At 39.6% G+C, this 27,925-nt stretch overlaps 1 protein-coding gene across 1 annotated transcript in view; it reads left to right on the top strand.

Annotated features, from left to right (window-relative positions):
* Window positions 1-26,643, top strand: part of large1 (LARGE xylosyl- and glucuronyltransferase 1) — a 121,632-nt gene extending 94,989 nt beyond the window's left edge. Inside the window, exons 9-15 of the mRNA XM_042511597.2 lie at window positions 2,963-3,088; window positions 6,415-6,570; window positions 13,237-13,400; window positions 18,993-19,271; window positions 19,423-19,569; window positions 22,795-22,990; window positions 23,479-26,643. Of these exons, the coding sequence (XP_042367531.1) occupies window positions 2,963-3,088; window positions 6,415-6,570; window positions 13,237-13,400; window positions 18,993-19,271; window positions 19,423-19,569; window positions 22,795-22,990; window positions 23,479-23,676 (1,266 nt within the window). The 3' untranslated portion in view covers window positions 23,677-26,643. The remainder of the gene's footprint in view (window positions 1-2,962; window positions 3,089-6,414; window positions 6,571-13,236; window positions 13,401-18,992; window positions 19,272-19,422; window positions 19,570-22,794; window positions 22,991-23,478) is intronic.
* Window positions 26,644-27,925: the final 1,282 nt, after the last annotated feature.

Raw genomic sequence — 27,925 nt, 5'->3', positions numbered from 1 at the left:
AAAAGAAAGTAAAACAAAAAATCCAAAGCAAGAAATTCCCTGGGGAAAAAAAGGCATAAAAAATGATAATTATTCCGTAAAATAATTTAAAAATGTAGTATGAAAAATAGTCCTCTAAATCTACAAATCTCTTTTTTGTGTCCTTCTTGTTTACTGTACCTATAATACCATCTTCTTTGGTGCTCACGGTTTCAGTAAAATGAAACAGAATGATTGACTTGTAGAGTGTCTTACCATGCTAACCATGTGTTTACCAAGTCTATATGGACTAAAGTTTAAAATATATATACATATTGTATGTGTGATCTAAGCAGCTATCTAAGGTTATCTCCAGCCAACAACCCAGTATTATACATCCAAAGAACTTCTATAAGTTCTTTTATAAAAATAACCTGCATGGCAACCAGACCAAGCCTCTTATTAAGACATTATTTATTTGTCAAAATGCGTCGTCACACCCGGCTAGTAGGGCTTTTATCTGAAGTTTTACGGTACATACATGATTTGCTGATCTCCATATTTCCTGTTGTGTTTACATGTGTTTGCTCACATAAAATTGCCACTGAAAGAGGCCAGAATACTGTACTACTAGGTATTGATGAGGACGGTTTCAGGGCAGGTTACTGATGAAGTGAATATACTCCCCCATATATTCCAATATCTTTTTGGCTGATAGTTGGGTTTACTATTAATGGTCAGAAATAGTACAGTTAAACTGAAAGGCTACAGTGTGTCGCTGCTGGTATTTTTGGGGTGTGCTACTGGTAATGTTCTTTTACAAGCTGTGTTGCAACTGTATTAGATTGTCAAGGTACAGTAACAGTATCGCAGTTTCATGATATCACAGGGATACAGAATTATTATCATTATCAGTCAAAATAACCCTTAAAGAATTGAAAACAGAATGTTAGTTTTGGTTGAACAAATGTATTATCACCATAATTAAGACTTCTTCTTCTTCTTTAAAATGGAAGAAAAAAATCTTCCTTTTGAAAAATAACTAAAATAAAGGTGAGTTGTCTATCCAGTTAATTTTTTTTTCATAGATATTCGAATGTACACGGTATAACCATCGTCAACTTTCATATCACAGTATACATTAAAACCGGTATATTGCTGGAACCCTATTTGCAAGCTATCTATAGCAGCTTTAATACAAAAAAAAAGAAAAAATGTAAAATTGTAAAAAATGTATATTGTTGCCTCTATTTTCATCTGAGAGTGCAACAAAGAACACCATTTACATGTCACGGTTATATAAAGGTTTGGTTTCAAGTACATATTTTTCATCCCACCAGAGTGCTCATGTATCCTGAAGGTCAAAAAGAAGCTTCAGTATATCTCCATCTATATCTACCATAGTAGGGGCAAAGGCTGAGACCTTGGTACAGGGTCTCCCCATTATCTCAGAGCTATTCAGAGCTCATTTATATGAGAGGTGCATTTATGAGATTTTAATTAAACCTTCATTAAGTTAAGTCCCACAAGGTATGCAGTTTGGAGAATGAACGGGGCTTTAGAAATCGTTTGAGCATTCCATCTGCCTTCTGCTCGATGAGCTCCTCCAATAGACTGTCAGCGCTCTTTATCGCAGCATTCATTATGTGGCTGTAGAGTTTTATGTCTACCATTAGGAAGCTGGAATGTGTCACTGAGACTTTTGTCCCGTGAACCCGTAAAGACCCCAAAGTCAAAAAAGTATCGCTTTGTGATCTGTTATTTGTCCTTTACTCTGTTACAGTTTAAACATATTCAAACTTACCGAAGGACCCTAAAAAACTGTGCCGATAATAAAAAAAAACTGAGGGCCCTTATTATAATTTACAGTGTGTATATGAATCAATACAAACTTCAAACCATGAAGCAAGGTGATGTTGAAGGTGTTGGAAATGTGGATGCAATTAAGGGAATTGGGATGCGCCCCAAATCTCCACTGTTTCCCAGGTTCGCTCACATCAGAGGCTAATTATGAGTCAGTCCCACGTGTCCCGTCAGTTCTGACCCTCCAGTCTCCTTCAATACATGCCATCATCGACTGTGCCAAGCTAAAAGACTTATGTAATATGCTTTACCACCATCTGCAGTCTCCAAAAACGTTTTAACCTGTGCTTGTGCAGTGGTTTTTAGTTTAAATCATGTCTGTCTACCTACCCACCCAATACCCTCCTATCTACCATACCCTACTCTACTCTACTCTACTCTACTCTACTCTACCATACTCTACTTACCCTTCCCTACTCTACTGCACCACACTCTACCCTCCCATCTACTCCTACCCCCTCTACTTTATCCCACCGTATCCCACTCACCCACATTCTACCCTCTTTCCTAATCTACATACTCTACCCCATGGTATCCCCCTCTACTCTACTCTACTCTACTCTGCTCTGCTCTACTCTACTCCATCTTACACTACCTTCCTACCTTGCTCTACCCCACCCTACTCCACCATACTCTCTTGCCTACACTACCCTAACCCTCCTACCAAAACTACCCCTCTACTGTACCCCACTCTTCTCTGCTCTTCTCTGCTCTACCCTACTATACTATACTCTACTATGCTATACAATACTACACAACACTACAATATAATATAATATACTGTACCCTTCTACGTTCCCTACTCTACCCCACCTCACCTTACATACCTTACCCTACTTTACCCCACCCTAACCTACAAACAGAGCTACTAGTCCATACCGTACTCTACTACGTACATATCTAACTACCCAAGCCAACCTACCCTCCACCCTACAATCCATGCAGTAATGAGGGTAAAATTTAGCACAGCTTTGTGTGGTCATCACATCAACACATAAAACTGTGTGGGCCTGTAGATGATGCAACATAAGGCAAAGCATAAGACTCAGTGTGTGCTCTGTGTGTGTGTGTGTGTGTGTGTCTGTGTCTGTGTCTGTGTGTGTGTGTGTGTGTGTGTGTGCGTGCATGCATGCGTCTGCAGGACATCTTCAACGCAGTGATCAAACAGAACCCATTCCTGGTTCACCAGCTGCCCTGCTTCTGGAATGTCCAGCTGTCCGACCACACCCGCTCTGAGAAGTGCTACAAAGACGTGTCAGACCTCAAGGTGAGACCCTGCTGTCCCCACTATGCTCACACTCAGTCACTTCTGGCACGCAAGACATGACCTGCATTATTCAAGAGGCTCAAGCCAAGCCCACACTCGGAGTGACACACATTTGGTGTTACTCAAGGCAGAGAAAAATCATGATGGATTTCGTTAACCTTGAAAGAGTGTCAAGTCTTTTGCTTGGTTTCAAGAGATGTGCAGAGGCTGTCCGAGCCTGTTAGCAGCTGATGACATAGCATGTGCAGTATACATCCAGCATATGTGGCGACAGGGGCCTGGGATGATATGCTTGTTATCTCCTGAATGTACAGTATACTGTCTTGGTACTGTGGTGCCACTTGGATTGCTATTGTGATTGTTAGTGTTCCAATAATACAAGTATTGCGATTCGATATAAAGACTTGTGATTTTGTTTACATTTGTAACACTGTGGAAAAAGTTAAATCATACTTCTAGAGATTGAATATAGACATATCAAATATCATATATGTGTTTATTATTTCAGCAGCATCAGGTCGCATAGAAAATTGTTTAATAAAGTAGTAATTGCTATGGTCATGTTTTTAACAATTTTATTCCACTTAATCACTTTGTGACCTCGCTCTGTGAAAGGTCCTATCCTAAAAAAAACATCACTTACTTAGTTAGTTAAATGTATGTAACACATGCAATATAATTAAGAAAAACATACTTTTAACTTTAAACTTACATGTAACTGTACCTGCTCATCCAGCTTGCAGTGTTTTCCATACATTGTTTTGTTATTGGTGGCCACCTAAATATTAATTGTTGTCACCTTTAACTAATTGCAGTAATACTAATCTTGCAATTTGTGTGACATTTTTTTTAAAAAGTTGATCATTGCCTTTTCCAAAATTTTGAAAGAAATAAAACCAGTTTGCTCCAATTTCAAAAGGTTTAGCTTAGCTTGTTAAAAACATTTGAATGCAGCACAAGAGGGCTGATGTTCAGGTTTCAAAGGGTTAAAAGAAAAACCCAGACATTGAAGTCAATGGATTCATTTTCCCCACCCCTAGTGGACATACAAATTGTAGTACTTTAAAGATATTGTTGAACAGACTTTGTTCTCATTCATCACATAACACATTCTTCCTGTTTCGGCTGTTTTTCCAATGCTCCTACTGTATGGTAGCAGTGATTAGGCTCTCTGAAATTCAGCCATCCATACATGTTTAGTTTGGCCTTATTACACCTTGATGCTCCAACACCAATAATGTTCATTAATGCCTGTAGATGGTTTTTAATAACAGTTTTTAATGGCTTTGTCAGTGTCATAGCTCATTTAATATCATTGCTCCAATCATAAATTAGACTGCTTCTCAAATGAGCTGATATCAAAATATTAACAGTTAAGTTGTTATGGATGGATGATTCTCAATGTTGTCAAACTGCCCGAGCAGAAATGACACACAGTGAGAGCAAACTGTCAGCGGGATCAGGTATTAAATTGTTGCTGTGGACACATTCATGTTTAATGCAGCAAAATGTCTCATAAAGAAAAAAAGCAATAATCACAGAGGACAATAAACTCTTGATTTACCTCAGCTGGTGGGAGCTGATTAGAAAAGCATATATGCAGGGGTTTTTTGTTTAGTTTGATTTAGATCTTTTTCGGGCCGAGCCTGTTATTGAGTGGCTTGTGCAACACTTACATGTGATGCTTTCTTTTTTTCTTCTTTAATTTTATTTTCCTGGCTGTGAATAACCAGATCAGACCCAGGGGTTTGCCTCCTATAGAAATTACAGGATGTAATCAAAGAAATTAGACTCTCTCCAAATGTTGGCTCTCATTCTGTATGTATAGTGCTCTTTAGACTTAAGCTTTCCTCTAATGAAAGTGTTCCTTTAACGAAAGCTAAACATTTTTGACATGAAGCACTTCGACTATTAAAACACAAAGACAATTTGCATAAAACAGAAATGGCTAAATTTACTTAGGAAAATGAGAAATGCTGAAAACACTGCAGCTAATACATTTGAAAGTAATTTTTCCAATTTGAGTCTGTGGAGCATGGAGTGTGTTTTTGCTAGAGTGATAGTTGAAGTTGAAGTACTGAAAGAAGCCGAAGTGGCAGTTGAGATGTAAGCCCTCTCAGTGTAAGCAGTGAAAGAAGTAAAAACTGCAGTTGAGGTAGTATTGTCAATATAATACTAAAAGAAATGTAGAGGTGGAGGCTGCAGTATAAGCAGTATCAGTGGAAACACAGAAAGTAACTGAAGTGGGAGTGGAGGTGTAAGCACTGTCACTACAGGCACTGAGAGAAGCTGAAGTGGGAGTTAAGGTGTGAGTTTTGTTGCTGCTGGAACTGAAAGGAATTGAAAGGTGGATGTAAGTACCATCAGTGCAGGCACTAAAAGGAATTGAATTGGCAGTTGAGGAGTACCGTCTCTACAGGCACTAAATGGAATTAAAGTGGCAGTTGAGGGGTAAGCACTGTCACTGCAGGCACTGAAACAAGTTGAAGTAGGAATCAAGGTGTTAGTTCTGTAGCTGTAGGCAATGACAGGATTTGAAATGGAGGTTAAGGTGTAAGTTCTGTCACTGCAGGTACTAAAAGGAATTGAAGTGGGAGTTGAGGTGTAAACTTTTTTAATGTAAGCAGTGAAGGAAGCTAGTACAAGCAGTGAATTGAAGTGGAGGCTAAGGTATAAGTACTGTCAATAGAATTACTAAAATAAGTTTAAATGTCATTTGAAGTGGGAGCTCTGTCAGAGTAATTACTGAAAAACATTGATTTGGCTTAAGCACAAGAAGAACGAGAAGTGGAGGTGGAATTGACCACTTTACTGAAAAATTGAGGACTGGTTGAGGCTCCCTGACTTGATTACTGGAATTTCCCATGCATCTTTGTAAAATATATAAGTAATGAACCTTAATGAAAGATTAAAAGTTCAAAGTGTGGTACCTCATAAGGATCCTGCTAAAGGTATGACAAAGTAGAAACTTTATCACTATCTCTTATATCCGTCTTTGATGTAGGAAGATGATTTTCAAATTTATCTTAAATGTGTCCTTGTTTTTTTAATTAATTAATTCATATTAATTCATCTTAAATTCTGGCCAGGTAGTGTTTCCAATGTTTGAATGTTTGAAATGCTTTACTTTAAAGAGAGTCAGTAGAGACGGGAAAAACACTTTGGTCCAGAAACACAGCAGCTCCGAGCAGGATTAAGGTGCTTCTGATTTGTCTCTTCATTTGGTGGAATGCATCTCGTTTACTGTTCTGTTAATTGCAATAATGATGTAAGCGTAACAACAACAGTACACTTTTCAATATTTCCTCTCTGGTTCCTCTTCCCAGGTGATCCACTGGAATTCTCCCAAGAAGCTGCGAGTGAAGAACAAGCATGTGGAGTTTTTCCGGAATCTCTATCTAACTTTCCTGGAGTACGATGGCAACCTGCTGCGGCGAGAGCTGTTTGGTTGTCCCAGCGAGGCCGACCACAACAGCGAGAACGTAGGTGGAACTGCTTCCGTATGTCTAGCTGTCATGTGAATTTAGTACCAAATATTTGAAGTGTGGTGGTAAACTCATGTTTAGTCGACTGTAGCATGCAGGGCTGCAGCAGTTTTTAACTTTGTGCTGAACTGTCACTGTATGTGGGACTCAGTGCACTCAACCGCATTATGCAGTATGCAGATTTATGTATGTGGTGCAGAACTATAGTTCACAAGCGCCAGTTCTGCCCCAAAAATGCTGAGCTCTATAGTGTTAGAAGCATGTATTAATGGTCAGAAATCTACTTGACCAAAGTCCATTTTTACTTGTCCTTCTACAAACTGTTTTATTTATCAGAAATTATAAATCAACTACAAAGACTAAACTTAGTTGTCATGAAAAACAACAGTTTTATCCACTTTGCTCTTAAAATTGTTGGAAATTGCACAATATACAGTTGGAGTTCCACCCACATTCTCTAATGCCACCCAACTAAACTCCTGTTTCCAGGATAATTGAAATGCTCACTTCAACTTTGCCTTTACCCACCACCGTTTCTCATGAGGACCTGCACGTACTGCACATGTGGAACTCTCAACAGAGATGATAAGGAAGTGAGATGGCTCACCCCTTTCCATCATCAGATTCAGAAAACACTGTCAAATTGTTTCTTACCACTTTCTTGATTAGGCAAGGGAGTTGCTAGATTTATTAGCCAAACCCTACATTTTATTTACGTCAGGCAATTGGGGAAACCTTATTGTTTAGCCCCACATAATGACGTGCATTCAACGGCATCACCCAGATTTGTGAAACAATAGACAGCAAAACAACAGATATGTGCAAAACTTCAGCAATATTTTCAAAATGTTGATAAAACACACTTGCAACTGCGTTTCCACTGAGTGATGTTATGCAACTTCTCCTCTAGTGATAACATTACTATTACGCACGAGCCGTCATTACAGTTAAAGGCCACATAGGCGTGTTATGCGAGTGATAATGCAAAGGCAAGCCCCTTATACGTGGGAGCAGCCACGTATGAGGGATTTCTGGGAGGTGACAGTCCACGATTTCAAAGAGGAATTGTGGATCCAAAACTTCCAGATGATTTGCTCAACTTTTAAAGAGTTATGTGATGCAATAACAGCTCTTGTAGCGCCTGCTGCATCATGAGGGAGCCAGTTCCCACTGACAAGCACATAGCCATAGCATCATGTGACCTGTAATAGCCAAAAAAAGCTTCCATTGCAGTTCTGCAAAATACGTTTTTTTGAATCGCCTGAAATACCACCTAATGCAAGTGTAAAAACTGTGAGAAAAAAAAAATGAGAGGTTTTTTTAAAGTGCTACGTATCCATTAGGCGTATTTTATATTCTCAATTTCAGTCTGTGCAATTCGAGGGTTAATGGAAACTCACCTACTGTGATGAGTAGAAAGCAAGCGTTAAATTGTATCTCCAATTTTATAGCATAAAAGATGTTTTCAGTTTCATAGCCTGCTGTGACCCTTTGTCTTTTGGAAAAATGTTTGTTCAGTGTAATGCCGTGTAATATAGAAGGTTTCAAATGCTCCTTATTTTTTTAAAAGAAAATAGTTTCCAAAGCTGCCAGTGGGCAAAATGTTACCTCAGTCCCCAGCAGGAGGATTGTGTCTGTCTTTGACACTGGCACTACTGTCTGTTTCTAAAGAAATGAAAGGAAATGTCTCCTTTTTCTTTTTTTTTTATCCTGCTGTGCTGAATCAAACTCAACAGTGACTCATACACTGGGGTACCTACCAAATCGTGACCTGTGTACCATGACTCCCTTGCACAAAACTTTTTAAAAACTTTTTGACAATGTAAGCTCCTGACTCCCTCCGCCTTCTTATGGGATCTCCCACCCAGTTTAGGAAATATAAATATAAATATAAATTATGAATATAAAGTTTGCAAACACTTTCTTTGAAGATCACATTTTTAATGCATTATGAGGGCATTTATAGTGAATTCTAATACATTCTTAATGGTATCAAAGGTCATATGAATGCTCTTGACTAATTATAAACTTCAGGGTTGACTGGTAGAGCTTATAATGCATTATAAATACTCACCTATACACACATCAATAATTAACTGTAGTAAGGACTCATAGTGTGCTATAACAGTCAATGCAGTATCATAAGTTTTCATTTTATGTCTTGAGTGAAGTGAGACACATGTTAATGCATTTATGATAATGTATTCTCCATCATAATGTTTCATTGCTGGCGTTAAATAAAGTGTAACACATTTTCATGCATTCATAAATATCTATGCTGCATCATAAGTAATTAATACCTACCATGTAGATGTGGTCTTCATAGAAAGTGTTACCATACCTTTTATCAAAAGGTTTTATATAGGTTATTTATAAATTATCAAAATGAAGATGCTGTCTTTGTTTTCTTAGGAAAACTGTAACGCAGTCTCGTCATATAAACTGAATTGTTGCTGTTTGTGCTGCTGATTTTTATAGTGTGTTTTGGTGAACTGTGCTGGTCTCTTTGTAGCAGTTTGATAGGATCTAAACAAACAGCTGTAATAATAATCTGTGAGTACTGGAGGTAATGTAGACTCCTCACTGTGAGAGACAAACCGTACAAACTCATAACCCGTGTCTGTCTGACGAGGCTTTCTCTGTCAGCTGGAGTATGATGCTTCATTTCCATCTTGGTGGGAGGAACATACTGAAGGGAGGAGTTAATGAGGTGAACTGTGACCCTGTTGATCTGCTTTGTCCATCAAACTTTGCCTGAGAGAGTGAGGACGAGATTAAACAGGGGAGCAACACCAACACTCCGCCTGCCCACTTTAAAACATTAGGCAGGGCTCTTGTTTTCAGCCAGGCATGACCAGCTGGAAACACTGGTGTTGTGGTTAAAAAAAATCTTGGCAAGAAACTGCTCTTGGAGGCAATATCTGGGCTGGAATTGCAACTGGGTCTTGGGAAAAAAACATTTTCCGTGTCATTTTCTCAGCTGGAAATGTAGCTATGTCTCTGAGAAAAAACAAGAGCTTTTTCTTAGCACTATCCAGGCTGGAAATACATCAATGTCTTGATAAAATAAGGCAATTTTTGTGACACTATCCCAGCTGAAATTGCAGAGATGCCTCAGTAAAAACTACTGTTTTTCATGCCACTACCTTGTCTGGAAATGCAGCTATGTCTTGGTAAAAAAAAAAAAATCAATTAAAAATACAGTTTATCATGGAACTATCCCAGCTGAAAATACAGTGATGTTTTAGAAAAAAAATATATATATTTTTTTAAATACAGCTTTTTGTGGCACTATCCCTCCTGGAAATACATCAGTATGGTGATAAAAAAAAACAAAAAACGCTAGTTACAGTGATGCAGTGATGTTTTGGTAAAAAAAAAAAATCTGTCTGCTCTTCATAGCACTAGACTGGCTGAAAATGCAGCTATGTCTCCAATATGGAAAAAGAGAGAAAAAAAACCCAAACATTTTTCATTGCACTATCCTGGCAGGAAATGTAGACACTTTTCAGTAAAAAACAGCTGCTTTTTGTGGCACAGTGACAGGCTGCTAAAAAAAAAAAACACGCATATTTAATGACTAAGAACTTATAAATAAACACAAAAACAACTGTTTTTTTTTTGTTTGTTTGTTAGTTTCAAGGGACGGTCTGTGGTTTGGAAGGCGTTTTGCCTAATTATCAGACCATCCACCATCCCCTCCAGCTCCTGATGACAAAGTCAGCTGCTGTAATACGTCAACTTAGAAAAGCTGATGTGATTCAATGAATCGTACAAAAGTAACACCAATGCCAGTGACTGGACTAAAAATAGAAAATTCTTAGAGAGAAATCATGGAGGCAGTGGGATTCAGCCCACCTTTTAGTGTGTCTATTCAGAGCAGGTGGAAACTCTTTGAGTGTAGACGGGTTTGGACCACGACCACAAGCTTACTGGGGTCCTTACACGCCTTGTGTTGACCCTGCAGACTCTGCTGGTGTTTCTTCTTTCAGGCAGTCGATGCATCACTCCTCCTCAGCCTCTGACCTGCTGAAGGTCACTGTGGTCAGGAGTATGGTTTTTATGGACCAGCCAATATGGGCCGTAGAATAATTTAAGTGTCAGCTCTGTGGTCAGTTAATCACATTATAATTCCCCATCATGCTATGTAGAAGCCCTTTTTTAACCGACACTCAATTCTAATGTGTCCTTAACTCAGGAAATAGTTTGCTCACTCAATTTTTCAGAGTTTGAGCAGCGATTTAAATCCCATTAAAGTGATGATTAGACTAATGAAGTCACAGAGGGATTGGCTCAGCAGCACACTGCAGTGTGGGCTACTTCAGGGCCACCGTGCCGCCGCAGCCCAGTCACTCACTGCAGCTCCGCTAATAACGCCGTTCAAAGCAGGGCGCTGCCACACACCAAGCTGTCTGCTGACAGGCCCTCAGCCACTTCTCTCCACCGTTCCCCAAATGACTGCGCCTTTGTCGAGCTCCAGTGATTTTGGTGTTCGGCTCATCGTCGCTTCAACTCTTTGACAAATTCCACAGACCTGAGGACAGAAATTTGACATCTTTCATACTTTGCTTGATGCGTTGCTCCATTAACGCATTACTTTTACTGAATGCACACACTCTCACATCCTGTATCGCTGTTTGCATGTGACAAAATAAACTTGACGAGAGCTAATCAGAGAGAATTAATTGGAAAACTGCATTTTATTTGCATTAAATTGTGACAGCTTGCTGCTTAATTGACTTATGTAGGATTAGAAGCTTGGGTCTGTGGCACGCTGTGGCAGACTGGCACACAAAGGAGTTCTCAAAACTTATCAACTTATAATGCACGCTGCTCCTGCAAAACCAGCCCAAAGATTCAGTACACTGAAGTTCTCAAACCCATTCCCATTACCAGCACGTCAAATGCTAGTCGGGTTTCCATGAATCCTAGAATTGCGCAGATTGAAATTGCGAATATAAAATAAGCCAGATAGAAGCATGTCAATTTAAAAAAAAAAAAAGGTGAGGTGGTATATCAGGTAATTCAGAAAAGCCATATTTCACAAAACTGCAATGGAAAAACTTTCTTGCACTTGTATAGGTGACATAATGTACTGAGTGGAAAAGTTGCAATATATGTAAGATGAAATGTACCATCAGTTCTTGACTGGTATAAGACATTAAGGTTTATCACCCTTTTGAGGGAAAGTTTGTATTTGAGATGTCTTTACTTTATCAAAGTTGTGCAAAAGATACAACGCAACTCCTACAGATTACCCATTCTGTTCATTCATCCATTCTCACACATCGGTCAATATAAATATCCATGTAAAGTAGTTTTATTTGCATTTGCACTTTGATCTTCCCTATTGACCAATCGTGGTGACAGTTCTTTAACACATGACATGAGCCTGGGCTTTCCCACTTCCACTGCAAGCCAGTTTTAACTTTAGCTTTGACCTTTGTAAGCGTTAAAGGACAAGAAACCTTTTCCTGTCCATCACACAATAGATGAGCTTCTAAATTCAGTCCTGACCAGGGAAACATCAGACGAGAGAACAAACTTACTTCAAGGTCCTTTTCGAAGCTGGTCTGAGCTTTCAAGTATAAAGCATGATGTTAACTCTTTGAAGCCAAGAGGGAAAAAAAAAAAAAAACACAAAACGTGAAACGTGAAACGTGGCCCGAAAATTTCCAAAATAGTAGTAAAAATTTACTGGAATATTATCTGAAAAAAAAGAGCCAAAAAATGAATAAATAAATAAGAGAATGAGTAGGAAAAAATGCTGAGAATAAAAAAAGAATCCGTAACAGAATTATAAATATGTAAAATAATAATAAATATAGTTTTCTTGTCATTTTCCCCCAGTTTCTTAAAAATAATCACTTGTTTTTAAAACTAATTTTCAGGTCTCGTCACATATTGCTTATTTCTTGCAATTTGTGTGACATTTCTTGCCATGTCGCTTATTGCTTATTGCTCCCCACATTTTTAAAGAAATCAAAGCAATTTGCAAGTGTGAAAGTGGTAAATAGCTTGTAAACGGTGTCTGAACGCAGCACAATAAAACTGATGTTGATTCAGGTTTTCAAAGGGTTAAAGATGGAGTTTGACCAGTTATTTTGACCATTTTGTGAGCCCTCTTGTCTAAGTTGGCACACCTATGAATGTTAATGGCTAGAGGCAGTGATGTTCCAAATGGCTAAGATTATGTCATGTCGCATACAAAACTTCCTTGCTCTGTGACAGCCTCTCAGGTTGAAAAACACTATACATACACAATCACGTATATAAATATGGTAATTATTCCTGGCTTTGGTTCAGCAGGTAGTGCGTCGATTAACCACAGGGTCAGCGGTTTGATCTCTGGCCCCTCTTTACCACATGTCAAAGTGTTTATGAACAAAACCCCAAATGTTCCTGATGGTTGGGCCTTACACAACAGCTTTCTGAGGCAAATTGCAAAGAGGTTTGGATGAAAGTATCTTAAGTGCAGCCCATTGACCCTGCCACAATTTGGAATATGTGATGTGATTTACAATCTGTCTGTTTGTTCTGTCTTGATCGTGGTGCAGAAGGTAGTTTTCCAGAAAGCAAAGTCACTGGTGGTCCACAGACTGTGACTCAGCGCCACCCTCAAGGAAAAGTCTGACTGTCCGTGTCCCTCTCCTCTGCCTACAGCTTCAGAAGACTCTGTCAGAGCTGGATGAAGACGATCCCTGCTACGAATTCCGTCGAGAACGATTCACCGTCCACCGAACGCACCTCTACTTCCTCCACTACGAGTATGAGCCCAGCTCTGACAACACTGACGTCACTCTGGTCGCCCAGCTCTCTATGGACAGGTACATTACTCGTACAATAGCAAAGCTCAGTCTGATTGATTGAACTCTTTTTTTTTTTTCCTTTTTTTTTTTCTTCCTTGACATTTTTCCCCCCCTAGCTCTTTAAAAATATTGTTTGAAATCTTATAATTACTGGAAATTTGTTAAATATTTCATGTCAAGTTGCTCATGTTTTTTTCACATATTTTGGAAAAAGAATCACACCAATTTGCTTGGGGTTTAAAGGTTTAAATACTTGTGAAAGGCATCTGAAAGCAGCTCTAGAGAAGTGATGTTGCTCTAGGTTTCAAGGGGTTAAGAAACATCCAAAATGGTGTTGTTTCCATTGCTAACTGAGAGCTGAAGATTGCAAAACATGATCACTTAAGGATTCTGGGACAGTGTGAATTCAGCAATTAGAGCACAGGATTTGGTCACAATCATTTCCAAAGTTGCTCATGGGTACTGTTGCATTCTGAGCATCATACAAACCATACAAACCAGAAAACACACGATTACTCAGAAACATTGTTTTTACAGCTAATTTTGTCTAAGACATAAACCTGTAGCATGATTAAATTCTCCAGGAGACACTTGTGTTTCTGTGTTGAGGAACACAAATGATAATATTGAAAGAAAACTTTGATGTGAGGAATTTACAACAAGGGGAGAAAATGATCCGATACAAGTGCAAGTTCTCTGAATTTGCATCTCTGTTCTGTCATTTGTGGCATTAATACTTCACCACCTTTCAAACTGCTCAGCCACTCACCATAAATAGCTTCAAGGACAAATTGTGAAAGTGCATGCCTTTATTGCCGATCGTAAGACTCATCATGGAGCTATTATTGGGGAGCCTGTGGAGTGCAAAGAGGAAGTAGTAAAGGTGCAGTTGAATTGGAACCAATTTGCTCTTCATGGTGCGGCTGTTACATTTTGAATGTTTTTTCGCTGAATACAGTGATAGTTTTCCCGTTCAGGTCCTTTTTCATGTACATGCACACACATGAGAGTCCTGGCCTCCATTCCAAAGGTCAATATACTCAGTAGTTATATATAACTGCTTCCTCTTTCTCTTTTCTCATAATGGGATTGTGTCATTTAAATTACTCAAGGTTTTCCCGGCAGACATTTGAATTGGACTGAATGACTGTCTAGATTAAAGTCCTCCAAGGTCCTTACTGCTGGGGATTTGTTCCAAGCATGTCTCAAGTATTGAGGACATTGGAGGACAAAACTATATGATTGAAAAAAATATCGAAAAAAGGCTGGAAAGAGACATTACCGTTGAGTTTTTCCTATTTTGGCATTTAAGCAACACAAGCCGAATGTAATCATCCATTATATTGGAGAGAAGGCGACATCTCTACAGCCAATATCTCCAACACTCTGCAACTAACATCAAATAATCTAGACTGATAAATAGCAGTACAGGTAAGAGGAAATATATGTATTTTTTTGGATTTTGGGGTGAGCTGTCCCTTTACGCAAATATGTAACCCAATGGAAGTGCTTATATTTAAAGCTGGAGCATCACTGAAAGTCTCTTTAATATAAATCTAGTGGTTTCTAATTGGCTCCCAAGCTAATGCTCTAATACACAGAAATTATTGTGGAAAGGTACTTGAAGTCTTTAGAACTCCAGGTCCATTATATCTACCTCAAGAACCTGTTGGAAAATCGTACAGTTCAGATCTAGGATGTTAAAGTGTTTTCACTTCTTTCAGCTTTTTATACAAATAAGGAAAATGCCTGAATTTTGGAGATCGCCTGCAGAATTCGTTAAGCTGTATCTGGCAAAGTCAACAGAATGTTTTCTTGCTGCAGCAGCTCTAATCCTGTCTTCTGACTGAACTAATAACTTTGCAGTTTGGTTAATGAAGTCGGGGGATATTGCCTGTCTGAAAATGTCCTCCTCTCTTTGAGCTCTTGCTGGCTGGATGATGGCGAAGGGGACAGAATTAAGCCTCGAGGTGTGGAGCATTTCCACAAACAAGACTGGAAGCCAGGCTGGGTGTGCTTTGAGTCTCTGCAGTAATTGAAGTAAGGGTAGAGAGGTGAACATTCATCAACACAATTGGAAAAACTCAACCCAATGCCTTCAAATGTGCTCTCTTATTAGTTTATATGTTACTACGAAATCTTGCCTTCACTGCCTTTGTTTTCTTGTGCTCTTATGTTACCAGTATTTTATTCTGTGTTGTTGCAATAACCCAATTTCCCCCTTAGGGATCATTTAACTCGCATTATTCAAGGTATTTACAAAAAAGGGGTAGACCCTGTTGGAATGAAATGGTTTGGTTGCGTCAGCAGCCAGTAGTGGGACATAAGAGTGGTGACACTGGTTTGTCCATATGTCCCCACACTATCAGGTTCAGGCACAGGTTTCATTATTTGTACCTGTAGGTAGATTTGGTTTGCAGGCATTCAGTAACAGTTTTCAGACACCATCGACAGCATACAAGAAAACATGAAAAGAAGATAAAAAGATAAAAGAAATAAAAAGATAGAACAATTAAAGTGCCCCAGTGCTAATCAAAATGTTAAATATACTAGTAGTAGAACTACAATCAGCATGGTACCCTTAACAAAAAAATACACTGAAGTTTTATCTTCTTAAATAAAATACATTTAGGGATTAAGCCGATCAAAAAGGTGTAGGCTGAAGCTCAGTCTTATTATGTCTACCCTTTTTACAGAACAAATCCAGTTCAGCAACTCTCAAGCTACATGGTTTGGCTCACATTGTAACACTTCAAACAAACAAACTTTGTACATTTTACAGAAACACAACTAAGACTCTCAGACTTATAAGTTTTCTAATGAAAACTGCAGAATTTAGGGGGAGCTTCCTGGTGTGTGGATCTCTATCTTTTCACATTTTGGTTTACCTTGTATTCAGCACCCGCAATGGGATGTGCGTGGCCTTTTTTTGAATCTCCAAATATGTAATAAGTACCAATAAAAACACTAAACTACAAAACCAAACCTTAAATAAAAACAATCTAAAAACTGCGAATAAATGAATCACATCAGTATTTTAAACAGTCTACAGTTTAAACACTTTGGTTTTAACCGTAGACTGTTTAAAATACTGGAAGTAGCCACCATGATGTCACCCGCCGGGTCATCAACTCCTGTTTTGAAGTCTCGAGTTTTACATTTTGGCCGTCACCATCTTGGATATTTGAAGCCAAAAGTGACCATATTTGGACAAGTGGTTTGATGATCAGCCTGAAGCTAGCTGCTGGCTTGGCTAGCACAGTATAATTACATGTTAACCTTTTGAGACCTGGATTGACATCAATTTTCTTGTGCCGTATCGATGCTTTTCAGTATTTAGACCTTGCGACAAATTGGTTTAATTTCTCTGGAAACTATAGGAGTAAAAAAAAGTAATTAGCAACTTGGCAAGAAATGTAAAAAATTATAATATGTATATATATATATATATATATATATATATATATATATATATATATATATATAAAAATATTATTTTGATAATATATTAAAATAAAATCATAATATTTAAAAAATGAAATTATAAAACTGAAATTACATTTAAAAGCTAGAAAAAATGCACAGAAAACGATATTATAATAATTATAACTACATAATTGAAATTATATTAATTACATGATTATAATCAATTTATGCACGTTTTCAGGTTATTTCCTTCATTGCTTTGGACATTGTTTTTTTTTGTATTTTTTAAGGTAATTGTTTTGTGCTTGTATTTAATAATGTCTTGAAAATTTGCGTTATTTCTTTGTTAGTTTCTCATTGCTTTCTTGACATGTTTTTAAAATAAACCAAGCCAATTTAGTTTCAAAGGGTTAATATTGGAGTCTGTGGGGATTGACTCACTCTTGGAGCCAGCCTCAAGTGGCCATCAGAGGAACTGCAATTTTTGGCTCTTTTTTGTTGGCTTCATTTTTCAGCCCTAGCGGTGGCTCCTTGTGATGAACCAAAATCTATGAATGGTTGCTAATAACTATGGTGACTTATGCTACCATTATAATAAAGGGTTCAGTATGCTTGAGAGCACATTCATGCTCCCAGGGGGAATAAACCATTTAATAACCCTGTGGTACATTAAATCACCCTCAAAATAAAACAACACTTTAGCCTTGTTTTAATATTGTCAGTATGTTGTGTTTTCTGCTTGGCAACATGTTATCCTGGAAGTGTGTAAGAAACACTGCTCGCTTTAGTCTGTTTTAATAAGGCCCGTGGTGGCTCTGCGGAGGGAAGTATTTCAGATCCAAAACAGTGTCAGAAAATAACAAAACCTCACCTTCAGAAAGAATAGCAAATGAATTGTAGAGTTGCTGCAGATACAAGCATGCAGAAGAACTGAAGGAGGGGAGGAAAGAAAACTGACAAGACTTGTTTTTTTTTTCAAATCAAAGCATAGAGACTTCAAAATTTAAGATACTGAAAGATACCTAACTCAGTAAAATGGAAAAAAATAACATCTATAAATTTGCTTCCACTCTCCAGCATCACCAAATTACTGCAGTCTATGGATATTCACACCAAAAAACAAAATGTTTTTAAAGCTGGACTCTTAAAAATAAAGCCCAATCTCATACTAAAGCACGCTGTCTTAAGCTTCCCTTAATGTAATAAATATATAATAAATATTACTTCCCCATTTGCATATCAAGTCCAGGGTTGAGTAACTCATTATTCCCTATCTTAATTAAAAGACAAGAAAAAAAAGCAGAAGTTGTGGGCTCATGTAAATAGTTATGTTGTGTGATGTCTCACTTTTTAAAGTCACAAAGAAACAAACAGAAACAGCTGCAGGGTTCAGTACACACCAGAATGCAATCAGCATGTTTTAGAAGTTTTTTGTGTGCCTTTTTTTGTCATTTACAAGAGGTTTTGTGTAATGTGAGGTTGTGAGAATGTAGGTTGAAAAGATTATTTGATATTAGAATTTTTATTTCGAGCCCTCAGTCAGGTCTCCGTTTCAGATCGTTTTTAAACACAGACCAAAATGTGCCTGTAGTATAGTGTATCTAAAATTGTCAGGTACCTAAAGCTAGCGTGGGATGTTTTATTTTACAGAAGATTTCCAACACGGACTGTATAAATTATGGTTGTAGCCACCATGATGTCACCTGGTATGTGGACTCCTGCTTTCAAAAGTGGATGTATTAAGAAAGTCTGGATACAGCCCTGGAGGTGGGGCCCCATTCATTCCTTTGAGAGCTGCTCATTGGCGCATAAAACATGAAAGCTCTTTTTACAGGTATGAAATACCCGGATCTAAGGGCTCATGAGGCTTGCACATTAGAGACTTATGGAGAGTGTGCCCAAACAGTTAACGTCCACCGGTTGAGCAACCGCCTTTCGGTTTAGCGCTTCACTAGCTTGAATGTCAGTCTAATAGTTTTAATCTTGCAGCTCTTTTAGGCTTTCCAAATGTTATCAAACTGGATAGCTTTAATCTACATAGTGAAATGAGTTGCTGCATGGGGGTTTTGAAACTCACAAAAAGGACACTTCGACACGGAATGCAAAGGCCAGGGATCAAACCATAATCGCCGCAGTGAAGTGTGATGCATTTACTTGATGTCACCCATCTCTGTGTCTCTGCAGGCTCCAGATGTTGGAGGCGATCTGTAAGCACTGGGAGGGCCCCATCAGCTTGGCCCTGTACCTGTCTGATGCCGAGGCCCAACAGTTCCTGCGCTACGCTCAGGGCTCCGAGGTGCTGATGAGCCGGGGGAACGTCGGTTACCACATCGTCTATAAAGAGGGACAGTTCTACCCGGTCAACCTGCTGCGTAACGTGGCCATGCGGCAGGTCAACACCCCGTACATGTTCTTGTCAGACATCGACTTCCTGCCCATGTACGGCCTGTACGAGTACCTCAGGTAAGAGACAAAGATCAGATGGCAAACAGTGAAGATGGCAGAGTTCTCAACGTATTTTGTGACTTTTTTTTTACTTTTGTGTCTTTATGTTTTAGAATATGCACACTTTAGTAATATAGAGTATGAAACCCAATGTAATCTGTGTTTGTAGGAAGTCGGTGGTGCAGCTGGACATGGCCAACGCCAAGAAAGCTCTGGTGGTTCCAGCCTTTGAGACGCTGAGGTATCGTCTCTCCTACCCAAAATCCAAGGCTGAGCTGCTGTCTCAGCTGGACATGGGGACACTCTTCACCTTCAGGTGAGCCATATATCTGCTTCTGAAACCAGCCTTTTATGCAGGAGCACTGCAGCAGCTTTTTTTCATGTCGCTCGCCATAGTAGAAGCTGTTATATTGATTCATCTATTTTTCATTCATTAACTGACATCTTCATTCAATCCTCAGGAGCACACTGCCTGAGACTCGCTTTTGCTGAGCTAGCAATAGATAAAACACAAAAATCTTATAAAAGTGAGGAAAGATAATAAGCAATCAAAATGATGGACGGTTATATTAGGATGTACACTTCAGTTGTTGGGGTTCTACTGAAAACTTTATTATGAAAAAGAACTTGAGTGACAGTGATGTTCGGTATTTCCCCGAGACACAAATCGCTCTGGCAAGCATCAAGAGACAGCAGCTCAGTAAAAGTCTCACAAAAAATATGAACTACACAACCAATAAGAACAAAAAACATGTCAAAATGCATGTATATGAGGTCTACAGTCTGTGAAAATGGTTGCTGAGCTGTGTGTGGGCTGTGTAGGTATGGGCGGGACACATTAACATATAAATTAACCATGCAGTAAAACCTGGTAGCACCTAGAGCCTGCTGGAGGATTATTAAAACCACCTAAAGAGTGTAAAACAGAGATATCGTACCCGTAAAAGCTGAAAGAAATGATCACAAGAGTTAAAAAACAGTGTTTCCTCCTCTAGATACTGTATGTGGATAACCAGTTGTCTTTGTCTTTTGATCTCAAACTAGCATATAAGCATAGTCAGCAGGTCTGCAGTAAGAGAGCCTCTGCCCTCAGGCCACTAAAATCTGAAATGAGGTCAGTGCCTAAGACAGCCATGAGCAGAGGCCTTGTGTTTTCAGATTATCAGTTTGTTCATATGTACGTGGTATGCACATCCCATTTTTGTGATGGTGATATCTCCGGAATGCCCTGAGAGAATTTCCCCACATGTGGCACAAACTTCCAGTTGGACTCAACAATGAACTGATTTGATTTTGTTTGTCAAAGGTCAGGGTGACTGTTACTACACATCTGCCTTATTCTTGTGAAGGAGATATTTCAAGACGGTCTTGAGCAAATATTCTCAAATTTGGCACAAACGTCCAAATGGACTAAAGAATGAAGTGATCCAATTTTGATCGGCAAAGGTCAAGGTCACTGTCACCTCACATCAGTCTTATTCTTGTGAATGCGATATCTCAGGAAGGTCTTCAAGGGCTTTCTTCAAATTTGCCACAAATATACACTTGAATTCAAGAATGAGCTGAATAGCTTTTGGTGGTCAAAGGTCAAGGTCACTGTGATCTAATCCATCATATTCTCGTGAGTGCAATATTTCAAAATTGCCTTGAGGGACTTTACTTAAATTTGGCACAAATGTCCACTTGGACTTAACAATGAACTGATTTGATTTTGTTTGTCAAAGGTCAAGGTCACCGTTACTGCACATCTGTCTTATTCTTGTGGAGGAGAGATCTCAATATGACCTGGAGAACATTTCTCAAATTTGGCACAAACATCCACTTTGACTTAAGGATGATGTGATTAGATTTCGTGGTCAAAGGTCTGATTCTAACTGAATGCAACATCTCAATAAGACGATGACGAAACTGCAAATATTTAGAGTGGCCTTTTATTGTGACCATCCCAATGAACATCTTTGTATTAATTATGCTGTTTAATCAGTAGCTTATGTCACACCTATCAGGTCCCACCTATCAGGTGGATCTATTATCTTTGAAAATGAGAAGTGCTCGTTAACAGGGATTTGAACAAATTCATGACCAAAATTTGAAGGAAGTAAATCGCTTGAGTACATAAAAGTCTTAGATCTTTAATTTAAACCTGTGAAAATTGGGATTTAAAACAATAGCGTTCTTTTAGGCCTTCTGTAATATTACACACGCTTGTACTGCTTTGCCCACAAAATGCGCTTTTCAAAATCAGGCTATAAAATATATTATGCATTAATATGATGTTCTACTTTCATTGACTTAATTTTTTAAACTGACATTATTCCTAATCATAAATATCAAATATTTCTTTTTTTTAAATTAACCCTTGATATGCCAGGCTTTTGTCATGATGCTCCTATGTTTTTAGATGAACAAAAAACAAAAAAAATATATTTTTAATTTACTACATGCAAAGTAGATTTCTTTTGATTATTATTCTTATTATTAAATGACAAATTCCCAGGCAAAAGCCCAGAATGACACCCAGAAATAATACAATGCATGTTTTTATGCTTTGAAGGCTATGGGATCAAAATTTGTAGTTTGAGTGGGTTTCTTTTTGCACTTAACAGTATGAATGTACAATTTAGTTTCCACAATATATTTCAGACTTATTTTAGGAGCTGAGCTGGAAATTCCAAGATTAAACAAAAATACACAATCTTTTAAAAAAGGTATGCAAGATGCATGAACACAGACAAAAATTATCAGAAAATGAAGAATGAAAACAGTCCCTAAGGGTTTATACCTCTGAACAACTGAACAACTGGACAGTATTATCTCTGATATGTAGAAACGCCACACCTGTCTTCGTTCTGTCTTTTTTTTGGGGGGTCTGGTGGAAGGCGTGCAGTGTAGACTTTGGTGTCAATGTCCTCAAGGGGGGGACAAGACTGCATTTGTCACATGAAAGCTGGCGACTGCAAACTCTCCTGGCTTATATGTGAGGCTGACAAAACGGGGGGGGGGCTCTGTTTTCTGCTCCATCAGCCTTTGCTCTAACTATATGTCTGAATTAAAACCAGCTACAGCGTAGTTATGCTTTTTTATTGCCGTCATCATTGCAGTAGCAGCAACAACATGCCGCTTAGATTTGAGTGTATGGTTGGTGAAGGGGGGTGTTCTTTTCTCTCATGTGTGCAGCCCTTACAGGCGGTCACGCTTCCTTCAGTCACACTCACTTTGCTTCGCCCGCCCTGAATCTGCACTCAGTAAATGCCTCTTTTATCTTGGTGGTTGGTGGAGAAAGAAGACAGAAAAAAGACAACTTTTTCCCATCAGAAATGATTTGGTCTGCAGTGTGAGGTAAACAAACTCTCTATAAATAAGGTCTAGACTTTAAAGACCTCCTATGATACAGACAGAGAGAGGTTTGTAATCAAAGTGCCACCCAATATTTTGGAAACTATAAATCGCACCTCTTCTAAGAAAAATTGGATGTAGGATTATAGCGCAGTTCAAACTTGCTCCAGTGTTGGTCTGATATAACCTTTTCCTCTGTTTCCAGGTACCATGTGTGGACTAAAGGCCATGCACCCACTAACTTTGCCAAATGGCGGACAGCCACCACGCCCTACAGGGTGCAGTGGGAAGCCGACTTTGAGCCGTACGTCATGGTGAGGAGGGACAGTCCTGAGTATGACCGCCGCTTTGTGGGCTTCGGCTGGAACAAGGTGGCGCACATCATGGAACTGGACGCACAGGTAACTCACTCCACCTATCAGACTCTAATTTCTATCTACGTGTTTAAACCGTTTGCTCAGTGTATCAGTATATGTCGTCTCTACGCTTTACATTATGGTGTCAATCCAAAAAAAAACCCCACTTGAACTACCAAATAAATGTTTGTAAAGGTTAAATAAATATCAGTGGCCACCAGTGTCGATAGATGATATTTGGTAGAGTTTAGTTTGTGACATCAGATGGCCAAAATTCAATGTCAGGACGTCTCATGACTACTTTATCAGACATCTTGACAATGAATTTTGAGTTGAATTTCACCTCCTCTTCTTGGAATATCCAACATGCTCTATGCCAACGTATTTCAGAGAGATGACTCTACATGAATGATTAAAAAAAAAAACAACTCATGCAACTCTGCAGTATATGAGGGGTTGGAAAAGGCGCGAGTTGGTTGTGGTTCTCAGACATCCAGACTGACAGTTCTTGCCTTCCGTCTCTTTCTCTGCAGGAGTATGAGTTTGTGGTGCTGCCCAACGCCTACATGATCCACATGCCTCACGCTCCCAGCTTCGACATCACCAAGTTCCGCTCCAACAAGCAGTACCGGGTCTGCCTCAAGACCCTGAAGGAGGAGTTCCAGCAGAACATGTCGCGGCGCTACGGCTTTGCCGCCCTCAAATACATGACAGCTGAGAACAACAGCTAGCCACCACTGCGGTCCCTCACGTCTCCGGCCATGAACTACTGACACTCTCCCACGGGCCGTGGAAGGAGGGGACGGGAACCGGAACCAGGATACTTTTGAGACTTGAGTCCCTCGGATTTTGTTTGAACGTTTGGCCCTTGGTGTGGGGTCTTTATGTCCATTCTTTGTCCTCTGCTGTGGATGGAAGAAGATAATCCAGGAGATCACTTCTGTAAAAGCTGTGATTGACTGCTCGGCCCCAAACTGTGTGGGCCCCTGAGCTCCGGCCCTGAAATCTGACTGACAGCCGGCAAGAAAGGCACACATTCAATGCCTTGCCATATTTGTAAGAGCAGTGACAGAGTTGTGGGCTGGGTGTAACATTATGTACGTGTGCGTGCGAGTGTGTGTGCGTGTGTACGTGCAGGTAGATGAAAAGTGTGTTCCTCCAGGACCGTGCTTAGCGACAAAGCTTAAGGAGATGTGAAGCGTCGTGGGCTTACATTCTGTTTGCACGCCTTCCAAGTGCCGACAAAGAGCAGCGGCAGCCTGACTGACAGCACATCCCGACTCAAATGCAAATCGTCACCAGGCGGCGAGATAAGACAAAGCGGTAAACATGTCCACACAGATTTTGGAAATCTCATTGTGACGAGTGACACACACTCAGATACCGCGGCGAGCAGCCAGCCAGCGAGCCGGCCGACCATCTGCTGCTGCTTAATTTGTTTCATAGCTGATGCAGATCAGAATAAATCCTCCTCCTCGTATGACAAGGGGAGTTAAGTGCAGAGATGGCTGGAGGTCGTCCATGCGGTTGATATTCAGGGTATCTCCACATCAGCCTGAGCGCGCTGCCGCGGAGTGTTTCCAGTGTTTTTTTGCAGAATCTGACAGCAGCTTTTATTTTGTGCGTTTTAATTTGGTGCCGTCTGCACAAACACCTGCTTGGAAGTCCTGTCACTTTGCGAAGCCGACCGCCCCGCCACACCGAGCACAGCACCAATCACCGAGCCCACCGTATTCTTTTCTTTCTAACAATCAGTATTATTTATCTGTGTGTTTACAGTCCTGATGGGTGGAGCACCGTCAGGAGGGTCTGGAGGACAAGAAAGAGCAAATCAACCACGTGCAGTCAGGAGAAACGCTCTTTCTTCCTCTCTCCCTCTCTCTGTTCCTTTCCACTCTGGCCTCTAGTTTAATGACTTAGAGCGGTGTCCAATAACACTGCAGCAGTGTGTGTTCTCCTGTTTGTGTTGTCACACACCATCAGGTTGAGTGTGGTGATCTGATGTGGCTTTGTTAGGGATATTATAACTGCTATAGCACCTGTGACAGACGAATCTCCACCCAGTTATCTAGAGAGAGTCAAGACAGGACACAGTACACACCACCCAAGCCTAGTGACTGCCAGTCTGTGTCATACCTTCATACGTATGAGATGTACGGTTTTACAGTGTAAGTATTCCTCCCCTTGCTAGTAATCTAGTTAGTAAGTTCATTGGGGGGGATTGGCTTCACCATCAAGTGAGTGAGAGAGAGACCGTGTGCTTCAAGGAAGAGGGAGGTGACGGAGCAATAGGATCCCAACCCCTGACCTTTTCAGCATTTCAGGTGATAGAGAGACACCGTGCGCCACAGACCTTCAGTGTTAGGTGAGAGAGAGAGACTGTGCACCACAGAGCTTTAGTGTTAGGTGAGAGAGAGAGAGACACTATGTGCCACTGAGCTGCAGTGTGAGGTGAGAGAGAGTTTGGTGTGCCTCTGACTGCTTGACAACTTTGTGAAAATAATATTTTCAAAATGTCGATACGTTTTGTGAAATATGACTTTTTCAAATTGCCCGAAATGCCAGCTCATGCAAGCGTAAAAATGATAAACAGGAGGTTTTTTTTGGAACTGATATGTTTTTATTAGGTGTATTTTTTATTTGAGAGTTAAAGGAAACCAGCCTACAGTGTGTGTGACAGGTGCAGCAGCAGTATCACAATCACCAAAATGGCATTCATTCTCTGCAAAAATTGAAAAAGAATATCAGAATGTTTAAATTAAAAAAAACGAATACTGATATAGCCGAATATTTGGGTTCTGCCCTAAAAGACATGCTGTCATTCCCCAGTCTCACTACCTGCTGGCCGCCAGCTGTTTTTAGTCCTGAAACTTCTTCCTCCACCATTGGGTGTTACTGTGTCTTTAAGTTCAGGTGCCTGCTCCACCAGTAGAGTATGGTTCTAGTTAGCACCTTTATTTCTAAAAGTGCGCAACAGCTCACTCTGCCGTTTCTTTGATCATATGTGTAGAAATCACTGGAGCCTTTTCTTCTTCCTTTCTCTTTAATGTGCTGGGAGAAAAGATGATTCATTTTAGCGTAGCATGAGCCACCATCATCCCAGGTGGCTGTAGAGTCCACAGATTGCTCGCGTACATAGTTACACTGGAGACGAGAACAAAACAACAAAGGGAGACAGACGTATTTACACCTTTTCAAAATCATCCCAGTGCGCGTCTCAAAAATCAGACTTCAATCCCATTCAGTCTCCTGCCACTTTCATACCTGCAAAATATAATCAACAAAATACGATACAATGGAAAAATCAAATAAGAGGACAGCTGTTAAGGATTGTTTTGTCAAATATTATTTCCAAGGTCAAGAAGTAACTTCTTAACTTTAAGCCAACGCTGATGAGAAGTTATTGGATAAAAAGCTTTCATGTCAACAAACTGGAGGCCTCTCTTTCTCCTTCTCTCTCTCTCTGTACAGGAAAGCTGCAGACAGAAGGGCCTGGTGCAGTCATGCAGGTGTGTGTGTGTGTGTGTGTGTGTGTGTGTGTGTGTGCGCGTGTGTTCAGTATGCAGTTGTGTGTGAAGTTTGACTCTGTTGTGAATGTGTGTGTGTGAGTAGCTTCGCAGGGCTGGGAGGAGCTGCAGTGTGTAAGTAGGACAGTGCTGACTGATGCTGCTACCTGAATAAAAGCAAAGAGTCAAACACTCGGCTGTTACTTTGTTTCATAATTTCATGAATATAAATTTAGCCTTGTGAACCCAAAGTAGAGAGGGATCTGTGTGAGTGCTCACTGTTACACTTCACACAAACACTGTCGAATAGTACACTTTGTGTATTTATACTTCCAGGGATTCCCAGGAGTTTAACGTCTCTCTGAGTTAAAGGGGCACTCCGCTTTTTTCACAAAGTCAGTTTAGACATCAAAGAGCCAATAAAAACAGTTATATAATGTTTCTGTGTCTCTGGAGAAGCTTTGTGCAGTCAGGCTGAGGGCATCTAAGGAGAGATGTTGCTGTGTTGCATCATGGGAAATGTAGGATCCAGTGTTTTTGTAGCCTGTGTCATATTAGGGACAACAAACTTACATGCAACTACCAGAGAGAGAGAGGGGTGTAAATCACACGTCATTACAGAACGATATATCGGCTGTTCAGAACTTTCCACTGGAGACGTGTTTGGAACGACGACGAAGACGGTGCACAATTCGCACTTCACTGAATGTGAATTCCAGTTGTGTTATATTGCGAGTCTTTTTGTCAGTGCACAGCAGATCAGATTAGCTGTAACTGTATAACCTTGTTTTAAATTACAGGTAAGCATACAGATTAACAAATATGGAGAATACTGTACAATAATACCAAACCTGTCACCAATATTATACATTTCAGCTAGCCATAGATACATTTCATTTATATGTTATATATATACCATATTTCTAAAGTAATGTTGTTCAGATAACATGTAAATGAGCTGAGTTTCTTATCAGGAGGAGGAGAGGACCATGGATGGTGTGAGACCTAGGAAGGACCACTGCCGAGCTCCAGACCGCTGTTTGATACCAGCAGCTGTGCTAGTGACATTTCTGGTGATGTTGGGTAGACAACACCAGGTATGTTAAGCAAAAACATGTTCGTTTCCTAAACTGGCCAAGTGTTTTTTATGTTTAACCCTTGGAAACATGAACAAATTGACTTGATTTTGTTAGAAAAAAAAAAAAAAAGTCGTAAGAAGGCAGTGAGCAAGAAGATGGCAACGAGCATCTCATAAGAAGATGTCACCCTAAATGTAGCAAGAAAATTACTAAGTATAAGAAAATCACCAATAAAATAGTGAAAAAAAGAAAAAAAACTATCAAGGAAATTACCTCAAAAAATAATGCCCAAAAATTTGAAAAATTCTTTAATATAATTTTAAATACATAAATATATGCAACTTTGATCATTTTAAGTGTAGTTTTACAGCCTTTTTTCCCCATAGATTTTTAAA

This window comes from Plectropomus leopardus, chromosome 22 (genome assembly GCF_026936395.1).
Source record: "Plectropomus leopardus strain MGB_pleo_1.0 chromosome 22, ASM2693639v1, whole genome shotgun sequence".
NCBI lineage: Eukaryota > Metazoa > Chordata > Actinopteri > Perciformes > Serranidae > Plectropomus > Plectropomus leopardus.
Note: the sequence above shows the minus strand (reverse complement) of the source record. Positions and strands in the feature narration are given on the sequence as shown.